Here is a 22,064-nt window from a genome sequence, read left to right as displayed (position 1 = left end):
AAAAATATTTACTTACAAAGTACGAGTACAATACGCCTCGAAACTAGAGGAGAAGAAATAAAAATAGAAAGAGGCGTAAGACAAGGAGACCCTCTTTCACCGAAATTTTTCATAGCAGTATTGGAGAATGTCTTTAAACAATTGGACTGGAAGGCCAACGGCACATGGATTGGCAATAAGTACCTAAGTCACTTAAGATTTGTAGATGACATAGCACTCTTTGGTAACTCGGCTTCAGAACTCGAAGCAAATGATGCAAGCTTTGAATAATGCTAGCAAAAAAGTTGGCCTACATATGAACACCAGTAAAACGAAAATCTTAACGAATTACCATCATAGAAATAGACTCAAATCAGATACAATTTGTAGAAAATTATGTATATCTTGGGAAGCAAATATCTTTTAACTCTAATAGTAACGAAGAAGAAGTAGAAAGAAGGATCAAAACCTCTTGGAACAAGTTCTGGTCACATAAAGAAATATTAAAAAGGATCCTTCAGCTTAAGAGTTAAAAAAGGTGGTAATGGATACATGTATCTTACCATGCCTCACATACGCAAGCCAAACATGGGTGCACGCAAAGAAAATTAAACGTCGGTTACTATCAACACAACATGCCATGGAGAGAAGTATCTTGAGGCTCAGAAAGATACATAAAATCCGCAACAAAACCATCAGGAAACAAACAAACCTGACAGATGTCCTTGAACATGCATTAAAAATAAAATGGCAATGGGCAGGACATGTGGCTAGGGTCCCAGACCAAAGATGGACTCTAAAAGCGACAACATGGAGTGGTCCCTCAGGTAACAGATACCGAGGCAGACCCAAAATGAGGTGGACCTTCTCACAGTGGCAGATAAAAACTGTCTAGAGAAAGCAAAAAATAGAGAGTTGTGGAAGAAGATGGAGGAGGCATATACCCGGATGGGATCAAGATTATAGTTTAAGTAATAACATTAATTTAAGGTATATTTTTAAGTTACTAACACATTAAAATATGTAATCTATAACTCTTGAATAAATATGCTTATTATTATATTATTATTATATAGTAGCGAAATTTACCTTTGTATTCTAATGTTATTGTAGCTGTTTCTCATTAAAAATCACGGATAAAACTACATTTTTTTAAATTGAAACCTAGCTAAATCAATTTCTCGCCCCCGAAATTACCTGTAAACTAAATTTCATTAAAATCATTGGAGCCATTTCAGAATATGATATTATACAAGAATTGCTCGTTTAAAGGTATAAAATATTATTGTAATAAATAAATTAGAAATAACTAAACTTTCAAAAATCCATTAAAATATCACCGAAAATTTGTGCATATCTACAACTATGATATAATCAACTGGTAACTAATATGAATAGTCTCCTCTTAGATGATTTATACATCTAGATAGTATTAGATAGATTATCTGTCTGTTTGGCTGTTTGTACGGGCTAATCTCTGAAACTATTGGACCGATTTAATTGAAATTGCATGATGATACTTTATATCCCCGGACAACATCTTAGATACTTTTCATCCCGGTATATAAGGAGTTCCCGTGGGACAGTTAACAACCTCTACTTAGTTAAATACCAACTACTTATGCACATAATTTTTTAAATTTGTCATGTTGACACCTTATATTGCCGGTCAATAACTTAGTTAATTTTCAACCCGGAAAATTAAAGAGTGCCCGTGGGTAAGTTAAAAACTATTGTAACTTATTGCTTATTGTTAGACAATCGATGAAAACAGGCAAGGTTTATTACTTTACTGTGCGTGACAAACGACGTCTTACACCCCCGAATTATGTCCCGTTGTGTCAGTGTGCGTGCATTGCTCAAAATAGAGGTTAACTGTTAACCTCAATTTTTTTCGTCGTTTTCGCAGTTGTCACAGTTTTTATAGAAATACAAATAATCTAAGAGTCTCCTAATTAAATTCTGTGATCGGGTTCACCAGAGCTCTGATAAAGGTCAAATGAAATGGGTATTAATTGATCAATATGGACTTGTTTTGATGCAGGGGATGGTCTGTGACAATCAAATATCGATAGTTATAAATTAATGGTCTATAAATTAATTTATTCTTGATTGTAAATAACTTTATCAGTAATAATAGCAACGTTCAATTCATCTTTACCTTAGATTAAGGATTGGTTTCCTCTGCGCTCCAACTAGATACCGCAGGCATCCGCCGTAGAATTCCACCTTCGCACGACACGCCACAAGTTGTCAACAATCCCCACCATCTGGATCTGTGGCGGTCCTCCACAGTTAGGTTTTCAAGGAGTTTTCTTCCACGTACCTACTACAAAGCTATGGGATGAACTTCCTTGTGCGGTGTTTTCGGAACGATAAGACATGGGTAACTTCAAAAAAGCCCGTACACCTTCTGTAATTCCTCTGGTGTTGCAAGAGAATGAGGGCGGCGGTGATCACTTAACACCAGGTGACCCGTATGCTCGTTTGTCCTCCTTTTTCATAAAAAAATGTCGTAATGTAAGGCAACAAATGCTACGCCAAAGTGGACGTACTCGAGCGAGTCTCGACCAATGTATGACGATGACGTGCCACATGTTCTGTTAAACTTTGCTTATAATTGAAACTAAAATGCCAGGTTGCGAAGTAAAACTTTGTAAAAATAATACAACAATAAATAAGAAAACACATCATTATTCTTTTATTTTAAAAATTTTAATGAAATGTCGCCACTACGTGCTCACTCATGTGTGTGTACGTCTGCGTGTGAAGGCGAGGTCGCGGAGTATTAGCTAGTATTTCATTAAAATGTCATATCAGGAGACCAATACTATTTTTAACCGAGTTCAAAAAGGAGGAGGTTATCATTTCAATACATATATCATACACCGATTACTCTGAGATTTATAGTCCGATTTACGTAATTCTTGTAACTACTGGGCCAAACTATGTAAAAAATATTACATAGTTTGGCCCAGTAGTTTTCATTTTATGAACATTTTTTATGAAAATTTTTGTTTACCTCTATGATATAATTATTTTTTGTGTAGGTACGGCTTCTTCAGGAGTTTTCATTCAGACCGACTTGAAACCTATCAATAGGTAGCACATACTATAAATAATAGCATTTTATTAATATTAAAGGTAAAGGTGTATTAAATTAAATTTTTAGTTATTTGATACTTTTCACTTTTTGAAGTCGGTTTTTTTAAACGTAGTTTTTTTAATATTATATTTTTTTGTGATTATTTTCACTACATTATCTCTTAACATTTCATTAAATTATTGTATATCGTAAAGTTTTTTAGGTAAAGCTTTACGTTGGTCAAAGAGTAAATGTAGAAGTAATTATTGATTATGTTAGGTTATAATATTATAAAATGAAACCACTGAAATAGTTGCATGTCTGTCAAGATGAAACATGTGCCTACACCTAAATTTGTAACAACTTTACTCGTGAATGTTTCTGGCAAATAAAAATTTGACTATATATCTATACTAATATATAAAGCTGCAGTGTTTGTTTGTTTGTTTGTATGAACGCGCTAATCTCTGGTACTACTGGTCCGATTTGAATGATTCTTTCAGTGTTGGGTAGTCCATTTATCGAGGAAGGCTATAGGCTATGTGTTTTTTTTTTCAAAATTAGGGATCCGTAATAAAATTGCTATTTTATAACACAAGGTGTAAAATCGAAAACCTATTTTTGCGTGCGCTGTAAAAACTATTGACAATAGAACAAAATGATGTACAGGCTATAATATAGGCAATATTTTAATACTTATAAATTATCGCGTGAATTATACTTTATATGGCAAAACAACGTTTGCCGGGTCAGCTAGTATGTATATATATGGCAACACTACATTTACAAGATTCCAATCACTATCTATGCGTTTGGTAAACGATGGTTTTAGTAAGGGCTATGAATCTATTATCATATAGATAGTGAGATTACACTGTGTTATAGTTGTTTACTAAGGAAATTACAATATGCTATCAACCGCACATTTTCTTAGCAAGGCACTATTTATTTATAGCCTGAAGGTCGTCATTTAACATAATTATTCTAACCTCTATAAAAAGGCATTTATTTTTCTCAAATTTGATTTCTTTAGAATTATTTTTGATGTCAATTCTAATACACTAGGTACTAATACCGCTTCGGAATCAAATGTCGCTCTGGGAGAGAATAAACGGCGCAAGAAATTCTCCCAGACTTTTTTTTGCGCTCTCCTTAATAACTAAATTGCTACTTTTAATAATATAATAATAATCACTTCCTTCTCAATTTTTTCTTATGACTTTGAAATTAATGTCCATTTCTGTGCCTTTCGAGGTGCACGACGTGATAATTTAGTAACTAATCTCATAATTTGTTTAGTTACTAAGGCGCTTGTAACTCAATCAATACATAAATTATTTTCAGTTTAACCTCTTCAATTGCAGTTCCCAGTTCTTTGGTTGTTATTAAAAACGCAAATTAATAACGCAAATAAATAACTAATATTAATAATCAATATTATATTAAATTCAATATATTGATTATTACAAATGGCACGCATATTAAATATTATTTATTATTTTTTTTTTAACAATGCCAAACATATCTACCACGGAGTATTCTTAAAAAGTTGTTCATCACTGAGATAATAATCTCCCTTTTTCGAAACGGCGAATGCTTATTAACGCGAAAATGTGACGAGATTTCAGGGCGGTTTTTCTGACGGATGGAAATCCGCGTGCGGAGCTAGTCCGCATGCGTTTACTCCGAACGCTTCTGGCCACACGCAAGACAATATCCCACCTGCAACAAATCCGTGAATAAAACACATGAACATAAAACAAATGAAACACGTATACAATAATAGGATGTGGTTAGTACGTTGCACGCAAGATGAAATACCGCGTGACAGATAAACAAATACTTAATGTTCCTTTCCATAAATCTGATAGCTATCATTCTTCTTTCACCATTAATGCCATCACTCTTTCGAATCAACTGCCGCTTACTATCCGTCAAGCACAAGCATTAGCCTCCATTAAAAATCAACTAAAAAATCATTATCTGTCCTCTATTTGATAGAATCTATCTGTATGTATTGCATCCACCAACATAATTCAACAATTCTGAAATGTTAATTATTGTTTCTACTTTTTCATTACGTTTTATTTTACTTTCTTATACACTCAGCGGCACAATTAACCGCCCACCTAGATTTTTTACGATTTTGGTTAAAAAAAAAATTGTGGCCTTACTTGTGAATGTTATTTTATAACGTAGGTATATTGAAGTAAAATGAAAGATAATATGGTTTTTAATTATTACGTTTATTTATAAAAAAGTCTGAAAAACATTTTGACCGTAAATTAACAAATGTGATGAAATGGCTTAAAAATAAAAAATCTGAATAAATGAATTCTAATAGTGCGTATTTCCACCTCTAGCCCTCATGACTTCCATCAAACGGTTTGGCATGCTGTCGATGACATCTTTGATCTGTTGTTGTGGAATGTTCTGCCAATTCCTCAATCGCGGATTGTTTTAATTCATCTATGGTGGTTGGAGGCGGCTTCGAACACGTCTTTTTAAATTGTCCCATATGTGTTCATATATATTTATCTATATTTAAGTATAGTATATATTATGTGTGTGTATATTTTTGACACTTTTCTTATACTTATAATTTTCTAGTCTTTCTCTTTTATTGTATTACAAATGGTTGCCTGGAAGAGATCACTATGTAGTGATAAGGCCGCCATTTGCACCATATTAAGTATATTTTTTTTTTATTTATTGGTTTACTAGCGATTTTACATAAAAATATTTCTTAAGCAATTAACAATTTAAATTACATGTGCAGGGTATGCAAAATCATTTAAAGATAAACACTACATGCAAATTTCGCAATACATTATTACAAATCTAAAAGTGAGTTAAAAAATGTTAGTAGTTATGTTATATTTTGTTAAAGTGGTGTCAAAAAAGTGTAATAAATAAACAGCTCTTAGTATTTATAACTGAGATAATTCGTCCACGAGCTACAACTATTCCATAATTCAAAATATTCGTTTTATCCTTTCCAGGACTAAAACTCTGAAAAAGGGTGAATTGTTTGTCGATTACAAGCTCGGATTTATCCAAAACAATTCTTTTACAAAATTAAATATATATTATTATGTTTAATTTGCGTAAAACAATTTTCCAACGAATGTCTATCCAGCTATATAATATAATATAATAGAAATCCATTTATTTTAATTAGCCGACATTTTCTCACAAAGAACAACGATATTTCAAGACAAACTCGATTGGCTGCCATTTATCCAGTAAATTGTTGTTGAATTGTTCTTAACTTGTTTGCGTCTATGAGTTATTGTTGTGTTAGACGAACTTTGTTTCAGAACCGTTTGCTACACCTGTGTCTTATAATACCTCAATAACAGCGCCTATTTCTGCCGTCAAGCAGTAATGTGTAAACATAATTGTATTTCGGTCTGAAGGGCGCCGTAGCTAGTGAAATTAATGGGCAAATGAGACTTAAAATTTTGTGTCTCAAGAGCGCAATTGTAGTGCCGCTCAGAATTTTTGGGTTTTTTTAAGAATTCTGAGCGGCATTGCATTGTTATTGGCAAGGCGTATCAATTACCATCAGCTGACAGTTCTGCTCGTCTCGTCCCTGACTGTCATAAAAAAATTAAATCAATATGACATAAATTATCAATAAACAAATGTCATTTGTACCAAAATTTAATGACCATCCGGGATTTGGACACCCACGTCTCTGAATACGCCCCTGCACTCTTATCAACTAAGCCAGACCTCCGTAGGACCCGTTTTTTGTTCATCTATCCCTGTAACCCGAGGGTAGTAAATTTGCATATTTAATACTGTACGTATAAAATTGTTTACATTTGAAAGAGCGACATCTCAAGTCAATCCCATATGTAGCTCAAAGAGGATGTAAATACTACGTAATAAGAGGCGGGATTGCCTAAGTAAAAATTGAAATTTAGTTTAGTATTGACATAAGTTTAAAATAGTAGTAATTATTGGCCCCGAAGTATAATCCGGCTAAGTTTGAAAGCGAACAGTTGCTTAAAACGTAGTGGATTTCGGCTATCTCCATATTTTACAAGATTATAGCCGTCATCTGTCAATGAATCAATGACTGCATGTTTCATAGAATCGATTAAATCGCCTTTTTCTTAGAGAGTTTCGCTAGGCTGATGTAGCTTTCCGTGTTGTTACCAGTTGTATAGTTGATCCTGTAGATGGCGCCACAACGAGAGTTGAAAAATCATACGAAGAATTACGGATGACGCGTCATTGCTTACCATCTTATATCTCAAAGTGACGAGCACTATTACGATGCCAGTCAGAGTTTTAGGTTCAAGCAAGAATCCTGGGTGACTCTGCGTTGTAATAGGCAGGGCGTATCAATTACCATCAGCTGAACGTCTCGTTTGTCTCATCACTTTCACATAAAAGACGTCTATTTTTCAAAAAATTATAAGAAATAGAATTCAGTATATAAATATAAATTAATATTCAAATATATGTCAAAGTCAAATTAATTTTATTCAATCAGCTTAAACTTAGCGATTCTGAATGGTATCCTTTTTTGAATTTCTTTTAAATTACTGAATCTACCTCGGCGTGAGAAGTACATACAAGAAACTCAACGGCCACTCTTTTCAATCAAATAGAGTATTTTACAATGGCTGTAATATACATAATAAATTAGTTTATAAGGTGCTGCATCCAATATATTTTATTTTATTTTATTTCTTAGGGACAACAAACAGTTCACACAATACATTTTACAATTTCAAATTAAAGTAGATATTAAATTAATTTTAGTGAGAACCCACACCGTTATCCACAGGTTAAAAATATATGAATTAATTGTATTTACAGTTAAATGCGTTTTAAATGGCAAATATTTCATAAAAAGAAATAAAGACTAAACTGTATAAATATAAATTATCCTATATTGGATGCTACAACCCTTAGAGCGTGAATTCATTGTTGTATAATAGTATATTGCTAAGTATTTTCTATTTAATAATATTATAATACAAGGTGCAAGCATACTCACCAAGAGTGTCTTCTCCATTATCTATGTCAGGTAAAGTTTTATTTTACATCTCAGTCCAATAACATTAACCCATATTTAAGTAGTGCAATTATGAGTAGGTACCGTACTTTAGTCGTTTTTAGTTATATATAGCTGGTTACTTTTAATTAGTTAATATTTTTATGTATATTCTTTTTGTTTCACTCAAAAACAAACAATAATAAATAAATAATGTAAATTGTAAACTGATCTGTGAGCACATATTATTACTATGTTTCGAACTCAGATTGACATCTGTCAACAGTTGTCAACTTAGAAACTTCAGAAATTGACAACTCAACTTGTTTACTAAGTCTACGCAATAATTACTATATAATAATTATCTTTAAGGCGACGTCACCAAATGGCCCAACGGAAGACCAGCGCTGGTTTTCAAACCAGCAAATATGCTGAGTTGGGACCACTTTGTGACGTATAGAAAATAATATTTCTCAATTTTGTTTTATGTTTTATTGTACTATCGTCATGAATAAACGTTTTCTTTTCTTTTTTTCTTGTTTACAGACAAAACTCATAGATTAAATTTTATATCTACTATATATATTTGTATACATCTACTCTTAACCCGAGGCATTCATTTCCTTACTGAATGAGGGTTTAAGCTCAAAGCCCAACGAGGATGGTTTCCTGGAATTAATGGGAATGTTTGATGGAAACGGTATACTACGTAAGAATTAGAAATGCGTTAAAGTGTTTTCTTATAACTTATGTATTTATCAATTTTAGATCGCTTATAGTAGATTATATATGCTTGCGGCGGCGTCGTGTGTCGTCTCCTTCCTTCAAATTGTGCGAAGGGAACGATGTCTGGTCCATGCGTCAACTCGTGCGGCTTGTGGTGCGAGGTCGACTGATGTTATAGTTAATAAATAATTGTATTTGTTGTATGCAATTACTTATTGTGACAGTAATCACAACGAACCATTATTACACAAAAAATTAATTCAAGCTCTAAAAGTGGATATCCAATGTACGATAATTTATATTATTTAAACACGATTGGATTGGATGCAGCATATTACAAACTAATTAGTTATGTATATTACATCCATTGTAAAATACTCTATTTGGTTGAAAAGAATGGCGGTTGAGTTTCTAGTACGTTCTTCTCACGAGCTCAACTTTTTACGAACATATGGTAAATTCAGTAGTTTAAAGGAAATAAACGAAGCGCTTTTGAATAGTCACTTTAAATAAAGTTTATTTGACTTGACTTGACTTGACTAGACTTGACTTGACTTGACTAGACTAGTCTTGACTTGACTTGACTTGACTTGACTTGACTATACTTGATTCTTGTATATACTTCTCCGCATCTCAATTCTCGAGGAACGAGATACAGGTTTGATAACGGCTGGTAAGGCTGAATATTTGTCCATTTTCTATGCATGTGTTGTAATTTGAATATTTCACAGGTCGACACAATTTCATCAATAAATTTCCATGAGATAATAATCCATTCAATGTTATGTTTGAAATACAGATTGTATATTTACTAGGAGATTAGTAGAAAGGTACAGCAAGGACGTCACTTCAAACATCTACTTTGAATACAAAATTTTGTACTTAGAATAACACTTAGGTATTCGCCATTCTGCCGTTGGGGCAGTAAAGTCCTCGAATAGCGACCACGTACCGGAAGACGCAGTGTTGGAAGGCCCCCCACAAGATGGATCGACGATCTCGTCAAGATCGCCGGAATACGTTGGATGAGGGCAGCGCAGGACCGATCGTCGTGGAAATCTCTGGGGGAGGCCTTTGTCCAGCAGTGGACGTCTTCCGGCTGATGATGATGATGATTCGGGATAATAAATGGCCCGTAATATTCAGGAAACCATTTCTCAATACATTGTTGTTGAGTTTTTTAAATAAAAAGGAAATATTATCTGCTTAGTATTTTATTTGGTTACATTGTTTGTAATGAGTGTCTGTGCTCGACACCCAGAGGTAATTTATTTCGGTTAGTTACAAAAAAAGCCTTTTATTCATTCTTAAAAAAAATATATACCAAATTCCATGATTTATACAATATGCATTTGAATATTTTTTTTGACATTATAGAAACTTTATAAAGTAATAAAATTTAAATTTGAAATTCACACTTATATAAATTAATTGAGTTATGTATGTGCTAGGTAATATTTATTAGTTCATCTTAATATTTAATAATGTTATATTATGATGTTATGATAATGTTATATTCTTAAAATAGAAATATTTTAATTAAAATGTCAGTTTATCATGATTGTTTTTATTTTTATAGGATCTCTCAACGAGCCTCCTTCAGATTTTTCCAAGTCTTCCTGTCTAGAGCTAGTTTTTCTCCAGTTTATTCCTCCAGTTTCTTTGATTTTATTCTTTTTTTATTTTATTGATGAGAAAAAAACCTTCACCAGTGGGAGGCTGTTTTGCACAGGATGCCGGCTAGTTTATGGTTACCACAACGGTGCCTATTTCGGCCGTGAAGCAGTAATGTGTAAACATAATTGTGTTTCGGTCTGAAGGGCGCCGTAGCTAGTGAAATTACTGGGCAAATGAGACTTAACATCTTATATCTCATGATGACAAGCGCAATTGTAGTGCCGCTCAGAATATTTGGGTTTTTCGAGAATCCTGAGCCGCACTGCATTGTAATGGGCAGGGTGTAACAATTACCATCAGCTGAACATCTTGTTCGTCTCCTCTCTTATTATCATTAAAAAAAAACTCACACAATTACTCCCTGTATATAGATGGTCGCATATCGACATATTTAAACAGACTCCAGACAATTCAAGTATTTGATTTTATTTCTCTGTAACGAACCCTAAAACATCCTAATCTTATTAAATATTCATGTATACGCGAAAGTTTCTTATGAAGCAAATTCGGTATCGAATAATTCCTTTGGGCGTTGGAAGTATCATTACTCAGGAAATAATTTCCCTCGAGATAAGTATTCCTTATCTAATGTTGTTGTTTTTAGCACTGGACGTAAATAATCACATTTTGACATGGGTCATTTTTTGCCTTTAATAACTATGTGGTATAAAAGTGTCATAACTATTTAATTACTACATTAAAGATGTGGTATTTTCATTAATTAACGGCCGTTTTCAATAACGTATCCCGTAAAGATCTTATCTTTCCATAATAATGTTCAATATAGTTATAGTCCAATGCTTTATGTCGATAGGTTATTGAAATGTAAGTAAGCGTAAAAGGATAGATATGTCTAACTCTAGTAAGTTAAACTAAGGATAGATATGATATTGGAGACGGCCGTAAAAGGTGCATAGTCAGGTCGTGGTATTTATTGTGTAAGTTTGCAAGCGTAGTGATGCAGTAAGTTGAATCGTAGCCTCTCGCTATGGAGTCCCCGGTTCAATCCTAGCCCGCCACGTGCCAGTGGAATAGACTGTGACAACTGTAAGCACGTCGCACGTCGGGGGTTCCATAGTAAAATCATACAGAAATGATGTGTACTACACGCCCTTAACGGATCTAGGTCGACTTTTCCTGTAACCCGTATAGATAGATATAAGTAAAAAATTAAATTAAATCCATGAGCTACTTACAAAGCTACATTTAGCTTATTTCACGTTTTTCTTAAATGACTTAGTCGTACCTACATACATTTTTAATTTTACCACAAAAGCGGTGAAGGGTTAGTGCGTTACGCAGGCGAGTGACGCGCGTATTTTGGACAAAATGTGAATTAACACGCTTTCTGGTTTTATTCAGTATTCTGAAAGTGTAAATCAATCAAAGGCATAAAGGGTATTTATTTTCTCAAAATTGATTCCTTTAGAATTATTTTTGATGTCGTTTCTAATATACTAGACACTACTACCGCTTCGGAAACAAATGGCGCTCTTGGAGAGAAGAAGCGACGCAAGTTTTTTTTGCGCTCTTTTAATCGAATATACAATATTGTACTGTCATTGCTATTGCTATAAAATAATCATAATCTTGTCCCAGGCTGTCGGATCACTTACGGCCGTTCCCAATATACTATCTACAGATAGAGATAAATTACTACCTTCTACTGTCAGTAATAAGCTGTCAATAATCTGAAGCGTGAATTGCAATATCCATACAAACTTTATATCGCTGGTAAGCTATACGTCGTTCCATTGACAGACACCGTTTACGGATAAGGTGAGTTACCGCCGATAAGTTTATTGGGACAGAAAAGTCAACGATAGTTACGATTTCTATCTCAAGTAAAAGATAGACTGAATATTGGGAACGGCCGTAAATCACACAGAAAACTACTAAACTTATCTGCGTCTTTGACCATTCCGTGCATTTTATATTTATTTAATTTTGTATTCATATTTCCTATTGCTATAAGTATTAGCTGAGAAATGTAATTCCACGTTTTGGCTTATTTGCGAATATCCGTAGTGAAATTAAAATGCATTTTATTGTGCAGGAGTTACTATCTATGTACGATCAAACTTCTTATCTACTATCAAGTGTGCCCCATTGTCATAATAATAAAAACATTTAGTCAGTCTTGAGCATAAACAGACTGGCGATAAAAGTGAAAAGAAGAACTGAGTTTATTTGCACTTTTAGATTTGGTCGTATCAAATATTAAAACTTCATAATGTTGAATTCCATTGAATTTACCTTTGCACAGGAAGCCGGCTAGATTATGGGTACCACAACGGCGCCTATGTCTGCCGTGAAGCAGTAATGTGTAAACATTACTGCTCAGAATTTTTGGGTCTTTCATGAATCCTGAGCGGCACTGCATTATTATGGGTAGGGCGTATCAATAACCATTAGCTGAACGTCCTGCTCGACTCTTTCCTTATCTTCATAATAAAAGTTTCTCTTCCTCAAGCTCTCTTTCCTCTCGAGTTTCCCTTACTCGTACCTAGTTGGGCTTGACCAACTTTACTTGAATGAGCGTTACATATGTATTATATACATAGCCGAGCGTACGAGTCAGTCTTATTCCATTTATACAAAATCTTTTCTTCCATTTATAAAGAATTTTTCACATCTAAAAGTAATTCGACAAATTTGTGAACGCAACAAACCGATGAACAATACAACTACGGAACACGATGTTGAAATCGAGTTCTAAATTCAAATAGAACGTCTATTTGAATTTAGAACAAAACCGCCAGATATTTTCCTAATTTGTAATATGCCAGTATTGAGAACCCGCAAACTCATTGAACTGATTTTGTTCATTTCAAAGTACAGTAGCTTCAAAAGGAGTTTATAGGTTAGCTTTAATTAAAATAATTCAGTCGATGAAAAAGTATTTTCGCCTTAGATAATTTATACATCTAGACAGAGTCTCTTGCTGTTAGACAACCGATAAATATTTTTATATATATTAGGAATATTTTTTACGGTTCCGTCTGCGTGACAAGCTACGTCTTACACTCGCGATTTGTATGACACTTTGTGAGGTTAGTTCTTAAACTCAATTTTATTCGACGTTTTCACAGCTGTCATAGTCTATCTAGACGTATAAATAATCTAAGATTTTCGCATATAGTATGTTTTAAAGAAATAATATATTTAATTTTATTTTCCCTTCATCATCAGGGTCGGAACGGTCTGGGCAACATTTACGTCTGGGCGAGTGGTGATGGCGGTGAAGATGATGATTGCAACTGCGATGGCTACGCAGCATCTATGTGGACTGTATCAATAAATAGGTAAGTATGCTCATTTTATATATAACTCATAATTTTTAACCGACTTCAAAAAGGAGAATGTTCTCAATTCGATCGGTATTTTTTTTTTATGTATGTACACCGATTACTCTGGGATTTATTATCCGATTTACGTAATTCTTCTTTAATTCGTTGCGGAATGAGAGTTTAGCCTAGTAGTTTAAATTTTTGTTTACGTGGATGACATAACGGTTTTTTGTATACGGCTTTTTTAGGAGTTTTCATTCAGGTTGAATATATATTATTAATAGTAACTAACACTAAAAAGTTAAAAAAAAAATAAAAAAAAACCGACTTCAAAAACTGAAAAGTATCAAATAACTAAAAATTTAATTTAATACACCTTTTATGCAAGCCATTAGCTATTTAATTCCAAGATGACCCTGGGGCTAAATTACGTTAAGTTATTTATACAATATGGATATCGTTACACAAAATAAATTTGTAACCAATACTTATGAACGATGGGAGACTTGAACCCGCGACCTCTCGAGTTCCGTCCGAGCGCCCTTACCAACTGAGCCAACCGTTCGAGTACTCATGGGTCGTAAATTTCATGTCACGCCCAGAGGTCGTGTGTTCGAGTCCCGCATCGTCAGAAGCAAAGGTTATCACTTTAAAAATAACAAATTTGGAACCCAAGAAGGTCGCTGTGTGGCCTAGGCTTTGTGACGCCTCATAATCTCGCTCAAACGATGTAAATTATGACGTTTGCAAATCAACAGAAAATGTATTCCGTATATAAAAAAATAGGTAAACACGCCCCCTTAAACAGAATAATGAGCTCTTGGAATGATACACTGACTTCTACTATATACCACTGGACTGGCGGCTGTCAAAATGCTTTTGTGCTTGTTTAATAATCGGCATTTTGGCGCTGATGGCCATGTAGCGAGAGTCTGCGGTACTAAAACTAGTGATGACAACCTCAGGAAATATCGATAGAAATGTGTACTTCATAAGCTGATTTTTGAAGTATAAATAACACGGAAAACGAACGAAATGAATTCAAAATGCAAAAATATTTCATAGTATTGTACATTCCTTTGCAGCCATTTGTATGATACGTCAAAATTAGTTCTCTGGACGCTCTCGAGTGACGCTTCGAAATAGGCACAAAAAATTTGCTGTCAAACATATGGAACAGCCTGTCCAGTGGTATTTATATGCATAGTTATATTTATAAATCTCTTTTTTTATAATGTATGTAATGTATGAGTCAATTTTCATAATTTCTTTAATTTTATTATATTTAATTGTTCAACTTTCTTTTCTTTTCGCACTATTGTAAATGTTGTTTTCACATGTAAAGACATGTCGTATTGTACTATCCCTTCCGTAGTGTACTTGCTAAAATAATATATAATTGTATAATGATGTGTTGTTGGGTGTGACTATCAAAATAAATAAATAGAATTTGGTGATGACAAAAGCCGCACACTGAAAAATAGGGATCAGTATAATGAAAAAATTAATTGGTCGGCCATATATCAAGTAGGTACTTTGTAATCGGATCATATTTGCGGAGCTCTTGGTCAAATTAAATTTATTGTTTACATCGCAATTAATTGTTTCCATATAGCGAAAATAGACAGTTTCATGTTGTAGGCTTACTGAAAGATGTTTATAAAAAAATTCAGAGGGAAGGAGTTTGAATACAAAGTTTTTGGTATAAGGACTAAGGAGTGATTTAAATAAAAAAAAAATGCCGTAATGTTTAAAACTTATTTTCAATAATATATATAAATCAAACAAAAAAAACTATATCAAAAGTCTACAAACATTGAACTTTTCACTAAATCCATTCAATTTCACTTATATGATATACACAATACTAATGTTGCACAATACGTCAGCTGTATAGCTACAGATATACTGCTATAAGCATTTCGGTGACGCGAACTCACGAGATTTCATCCATCCAAAAAGCGTCTAACTATCTTAATATTTATATTTCTTTTGTGCGTCTGTTGTAACTGAACTCCTCCTAAACGGCTGGACCGATTTTAATGAAACTTTCTGTGTGTATTCAGGTGGATCTGAAGTACCACCTAAACGGCTGGACTGATTTTGATGACTTTTTTTGTGTGTTCCAGGGAATTTGAGATTGGTGTGTGTCTTCAGGTGTATTCGAGAATAGCTTAGATTCACAATTGAATTACCTCCTAAACGGCTGGACCGATTTTGATGATTTTTTTGTGTGTTCCAGTGATTTTATGGTTTACATTCTCAATTCCGTCCTTATAATATAATTCTCCTGCTCATGTGTATGTTAGTGAACTCCTCCTAACGGCTGGACCGATTTTTCAAATTTAAGACGTCTGTACAGGACAAGATCAGTCGGGTCCACTAGAAATGTATATATTTGTTTATTTTTTTATTATTTATTTATCGCGTGCGCCAGTCATGAGCATGTCAGGCTCACGCGACCCATAAGATTTTCTAAGGAAATTTTCACTTCAAAAAGGACCTTTAAATATATTGTGTTTTTTTTGTTCTGTGCAGCGCGATAAACGATGGCCAAAACGCGCACTATGACGAGTCGTGTTCTTCCACTCTGGCCAGTACCTTCAGCAACGGAGCACGGGACCCCAGCACAGGAGTGGCGACTACGGACTTGTACGGGAAGTGCACCGCCACCCACTCCGGTACTTCAGCCGCTGCCCCAGAAGCTGCCGGCGTCTTTGCCTTGGCTCTACATGCGAAGTAAGTGCTTATTAAAGATTAAACAAACCTCTCTCAATCCACTGTATAATAAACTACCAGCATCATTAATGGACCAAAACTTAAATATTAATTATTTTAAAAATAAAATTAAGGAATTTTTAATGACGAAGAAATATTATTCAGTTAAAGAGTATTTAACAGACATGAATATATAGTCATTAGAATAAGTTAATTAATATATTTAAAGTTGACATTTTTAATAAACAATTTTAATTTTTCACATTTAATAAGAGCTATAGTTAACAATGACTATCAGTGACATTGGTCACAGTGAAACAGGGCTGCACTGAACTGTATCAAAGCCACTTTACAAAAAATAACCAAGTGTTTATTACGAATGAAAAATTATTTCACTTAAATGTATGCATGCTTTTTTATGACTATAAGGGACGACACGAGAAGGACTTTCAGCTGAGGGTAATTGATACGGCCCGCCCATTACAATGCATTGTCACTCAGGATTCTTGAAAAACCTGAAAATTCTGAGCGGCATTTGCCCAGTAATTTCACTAGCTACGGCGCCCTTCAGACCGAAACACAATAATTCTTGCACATTACTGCGTCACGGCGGAAAAAGACACCGTACGTAATATAGGTAGTAATTAAAAAAAAAATTTGCTTTTTCTTCATAAAGAATCCGTAAGTCCTCCTATTTCGTTTTTTTTTTAGAATATTCTACAAATTCTAAATTTTACTTTCAGCCCCAGTTTGACTTGGCGTGATATTCAACATCTTACTGTGCTGACATCGAAAAGGAATTCTTTGTATGACGCCAAGGTAAAATCCTCTGGAAGTTCTCTTCTTCATATTAAATTTGTAAACAAAATTTATGAACGATGCGGGACTCAAACCCGAGACCTCTCGGGTTCCGTCCGAGTACTCTTCTACATCATTTGTTCTGAAAGTTTATTGATATTATAAGAGTAAATTACAATTATGCATGTACAGTTTCTAATATTTAACATACATTTGTTATGAGAAACGGGATATTTAAAGTGTTTTTAAGAAATTTTAGTTGTTGTCGTGAAGGTAATAGTTATTTATGCAACTGTTGTGTAATAAGGGGTATTAATACACGAATGTGGGTTTCTGAATAAATGGCACTGAAAATTTCCAAATATAAAAAACATGTGATGCAGATTATTTTTATATTATTTACAATATAACTGCAATGCGGCCCGCTTACAAATGATAGCTTTCTAATTGTATCTATTATATCTATACCTAGAATTATAGAAAAACAAAAATAAAAAATGCATTTCATCGCAACATCTGGCAGCATTAGAAACGTTGTAAAAGTGCCATTATAGTTATTTATGCAACTGTTGTGTAATAAGAGGTATTAAAACATGAATGGGGGTTGATAGTAGTATCACATGAGTGTTTTAATACCTAATTATCAACAGTTGCATACAAGACTTTATCTACACCCAGAATATGAATCCTTTAAAGGATTCTGAAACAGTTAGCTTACTGCTAACATTAAAACAGCCAGTCCTAGTAGTAACCTAATATCATCCATTACTGATTATATACAAATAAACTAAGTGTTGATGAAAAAATTATTTATTTTAGTAGTAATTTACAGTTTGTGTTGTGCAATTATTAAAATTCACTTGAATATTGTTTTTTTTTGCAGCGTTTAAAATATCCGGCGGTGTGATGTCAAAACATGAATCGCTCATATTTTCAAGAAAAATGGCGGGGTTTCGAATAACCTACTTTTTTTTACGGCGCGCCACGTTCTGGTAGTGTGGAACGGGCGTAAACGAAAATGTTCTATTTTTGAAATTCATACAGATACCACGCATCAAGCAATAAGAATGTGGCTGTTTGTTATAACACCTTGCGCATGAAGGGATCGAAAAAATAAACCAAGGAGTGTTGTTATGAAATTCAGTACAACATTACAACACTCGTTTGGATGATGTAATGGTTATTACGACATCGGGTTTAATGTTGGTAATAAGCTGACTGTTTCAGAATCTTTAATAGAGGATTTAAAGCATGGGTGTAGATAAAACACACTAAGCACGGCTGCATAGGGGTGTACTTTTTCTATAAAATGCGTGCATTCGGAAAGCTAACTGTTTTTTTTTTACTTAGTCTTACTTGATAATAGTCACTTATCATGTTAAAATTTGACGTTTGACCTGTCAATTGCGATAGTAAAAATAAAAGAGAAGCAGACTATGTAAATTATTGCATTGCTATCAGTGTTTGATAAGTGTACTAGGTTTCACTTGAATCCGACGTTTTAAAGTTTGTGAAATTCATATTCAAAAATTCTGTTACTTATAACTTAGTCTTGCCAAAAAATACTGAAACAAAGAAAAAAAAGTTCTATTGCATATAATATTTATTAATATTACAGTGTGTTAGTTAGATAAATATAAAATATTTTAAAATATAAAAACAAGTGGTCTCCATTGGCTGCAATACAGTCCTTTAAACGTTGAGGCCAGTTATCAATGGAAGCACGCACTCTTTCCATGGGAAAATTCTACACTGCCAATCGTACGGATTGTTTTAGGGACTCAATCTCAATCATCTATATATATTAGAGATTTCCACGTATAAAGTCACTCATCACGATATCTCTGGATAAAAGATTCCAAACTCAAATGTAATATTTTCTTAATTTTAATTGTAAGAGTATTTATGGCCGGACTAAGTATAATAAAAGCCTGTATTATATTAAAAAAAAATATTAATAAAACCTGAAAAATTTATTACAAAAAATAAACAGCTGTAAAGATACATGTATGTTTGACATAAGTATCTTATAAGCATTGAAAACGAAAGTAATTAAACTTTTAATGAGAAGTGCTTCTAATAATAATTTAATTAAAATTATGTGTATTATTTTAAATGTCACTAGCATTACAAGCCGGGCCTGTATTTTAATACTAGTTACTTCCAGAGCCATTGTTTTTTTTACTGTTACCAATATATATGAAATCGGGTTATCCTGCCTAAAATCGGCAGGCCGTATCAGTCGTCACGCTAGCATTAATGAAGTCATCCGCAGGGCATTTGCTGCTCTTAATATACCAGCTGTTTTAGAGCCAAATGGTATTACCCGCCGCGATGGCAAGCGTCCTGATGGAATGACGCTGGTGGCTTGGGCACGGGGAAGGTGTGGGACGCTACTTGCGTCGACACTCTGGCTCCTTCTCATGTCCAAGTTACGTCAGTTGGTGCTGGGGCTGCTGCTTCGACTGCCGAAGACGGCAAGCGTTATGTTGGTCTCAGTGAGTCATACATCTTTGTGCCGTTTGGTGTCGAGACACTTGGCCCGTGGGGCCCAGAGGCGCGGAGAATGTTCAAAATACTATCTTCGCGCCTCAATAAGGCTACTGGAAACCCAAGCACTGGCAGCTATTTCGGTCAACGGATCAGCCTTGCTATCCAACGCGGTAATGTTGCCAGTATTCTTGGTACGCTTCCACGTAATCATAGTTTTAATTTTATGTAGTCGTAGTATTGTAAATATAGTTATAAGGTTTGTTTTATTTAAATAAATATATGAAATGTATTTATTTTCAGGGCCGCTTCCACTGGACAATGAATGGTGTAGGGCTAGAGTTTAACCATCTGTTTGGTTTTGGAGTATTGGACGCTGGGGCCATGACTGCACTGGCTGCAAACTGGCGGTCGGTGCCTCCAAGATATCACTGTGAAGCCGGCTCCATCAGTACTTATACGTAGGTTTATCTTTCTTACCTTATTAGAGTCATTAATAAAAATTAAGAAAGGGATACACTCTCTACAGGTCGGATTAAGCAGAAAAAGAGGTCTTTCATCATTTCTTCTTCTTCTTCGTTACACTCTTGGCAGACCGGTCGTGGTTATCCAGCAGGGGCGTGCATATAAGCAATTAGTTTTAAAGTTAATTTAGTTTAATTTGGTTCCGTTATTTTATAACCAAACTTCTATTGAACACCCACTCATAAATTTTTTCCTACGGTAAGCAATCCTTGCATATTCCAAAGCTCAACTACGACCTACCTTGCTAGAAAACCAATACAAGCCCCTGTCATCCAGTGACATGTATTAGGGCAGATGTGATTCGCCCCACGAGTATTTGTCACTTTTACCTGCTGGCCGACAGTCTGGTACACTCGTTCAATGGACCGCTCACAGCAGACTTCATTTCTTCGGTCCATCGCATGGGCTACCTTCCTCGCCCTCTGGTGCCCTCCACTTAGCCCTGCACGACAAGGCGCTCAATGGACTTACTATCGCACCGAGAGACGTGTCCGAAAGTTTTAAACATCTAGCTGTCCCTAATAAACGAATTGAGATAACTTTGCGAATCATAATATAAACATAAGGAACAAACATAAACTGATTGAGTTAGTAAGTCTTTTATTAAGCTAACCCAGACAATGTATATTAACAAATGCGTTACGAAATTCAAAAGAATTTAAAAAAAATGTTTGTGTGGTGAAGGTTACTATAACATAAATGACTTTCTTAATGACTGACTGGGAATGAAGGGAACGCCCTCAGGCTATTTAATAATAAGTTTTATTGTACAATTTGACGTTGTAACGATATTTTATAACAAAAATGACCGCTGAGTTTTTTGCGCCCGTTCTTTTCAGGTCTGAGGCATAGTAATTCAAATGGGTGCTAGTTTTTGACGTTCAATAAGTGATTTTAAATCATAATATTAATCGTAAACGATAGTTACAAGCTATTCAGTTGATATTTGTTTCACGTGGCTTGTTCGTGCTCTTGCTCTTGGCACCATTACAATTTACCAGTGGGAGGCTCCTTTGCACAGGATGCCGGCTAGATTATGGGTACCACAACGGCGCCTATTTCTGCCGTGAAGCAGTAATGTGTAAGCATTACTGTGTTTCGGTCCAAAGGGCGCCGTAGCTAGTGAGATTACTGTGCAAATGAGACTTGACATCTTATGTCTCAAGGTGATGAGCACAGTTGTAGCGCCGCTCAGGATTTTTGGTTATATCAAGAATCCTGAGTGGCACTGCATTGTAATGGGCAGGGCGTTTCAACTACCATAAACTGAACGACCTGCTCGTCTTGATTCTTATTTTCATTAAAAAAAAATAATTTATCATTACCACTATCCAAATTATAACACATGCGACCAGACGTTTCTCCCCAATAAGCCACTTTTTGCCAATTGCCACCATCAAATAAACACTTTTTGTTTGTCTCTTTAATGTAACTGGCAACTTTCAGCGAAATACCTCATGATGGTAGCGTGATGTTACACATCGAGACCAGCGCATGCGCAGGGACATCGAGCGAGGTGCGCTACTTGGAGCATGTCCAGGCCGTGATCAGCGCTAATGCAACACGCCGAGGGGACCTCGAGTTCTTCCTGACCAGCCCCATGGGAACAAGGTGGGTGATAAAAATAAAATAAAAAGCCTTTTATTTCTTGCATATTTCTAGTACAACTTTTTAAACAAACAATGTGCATGCAAAGTTGTTTACAGATACAATTTTATTTAGCTTATTTTATTGCATATAAAAATACGTTAAAAAAATAATA

At 34.6% G+C, this 22,064-nt stretch overlaps 1 protein-coding gene across 1 annotated transcript in view; it reads left to right on the top strand.

Moving 5' to 3' along the window:
* LOC126966140 (neuroendocrine convertase 2) overlaps positions 1-22,064 on the top strand; it is an 86,484-nt gene that overhangs the window by 58,880 nt on the left and 5,540 nt on the right. The window contains exons 8-12 of the mRNA XM_050810079.1: positions 13,674-13,786; positions 16,310-16,510; positions 17,233-17,308; positions 20,081-20,238; positions 21,749-21,913. Of these exons, the coding sequence (XP_050666036.1) occupies positions 13,674-13,786; positions 16,310-16,510; positions 17,233-17,308; positions 20,081-20,238; positions 21,749-21,913 (713 nt within the window). The remainder of the gene's footprint in view (positions 1-13,673; positions 13,787-16,309; positions 16,511-17,232; positions 17,309-20,080; positions 20,239-21,748; positions 21,914-22,064) is intronic.

This window comes from Leptidea sinapis, chromosome 9 (assembly GCF_905404315.1).
Source record: "Leptidea sinapis chromosome 9, ilLepSina1.1, whole genome shotgun sequence".
In the NCBI taxonomy this organism is placed as follows: Eukaryota; Metazoa; Arthropoda; class Insecta; order Lepidoptera; family Pieridae; genus Leptidea; species Leptidea sinapis.
Note: the sequence above shows the minus strand (reverse complement) of the source record. Positions and strands in the feature narration are given on the sequence as shown.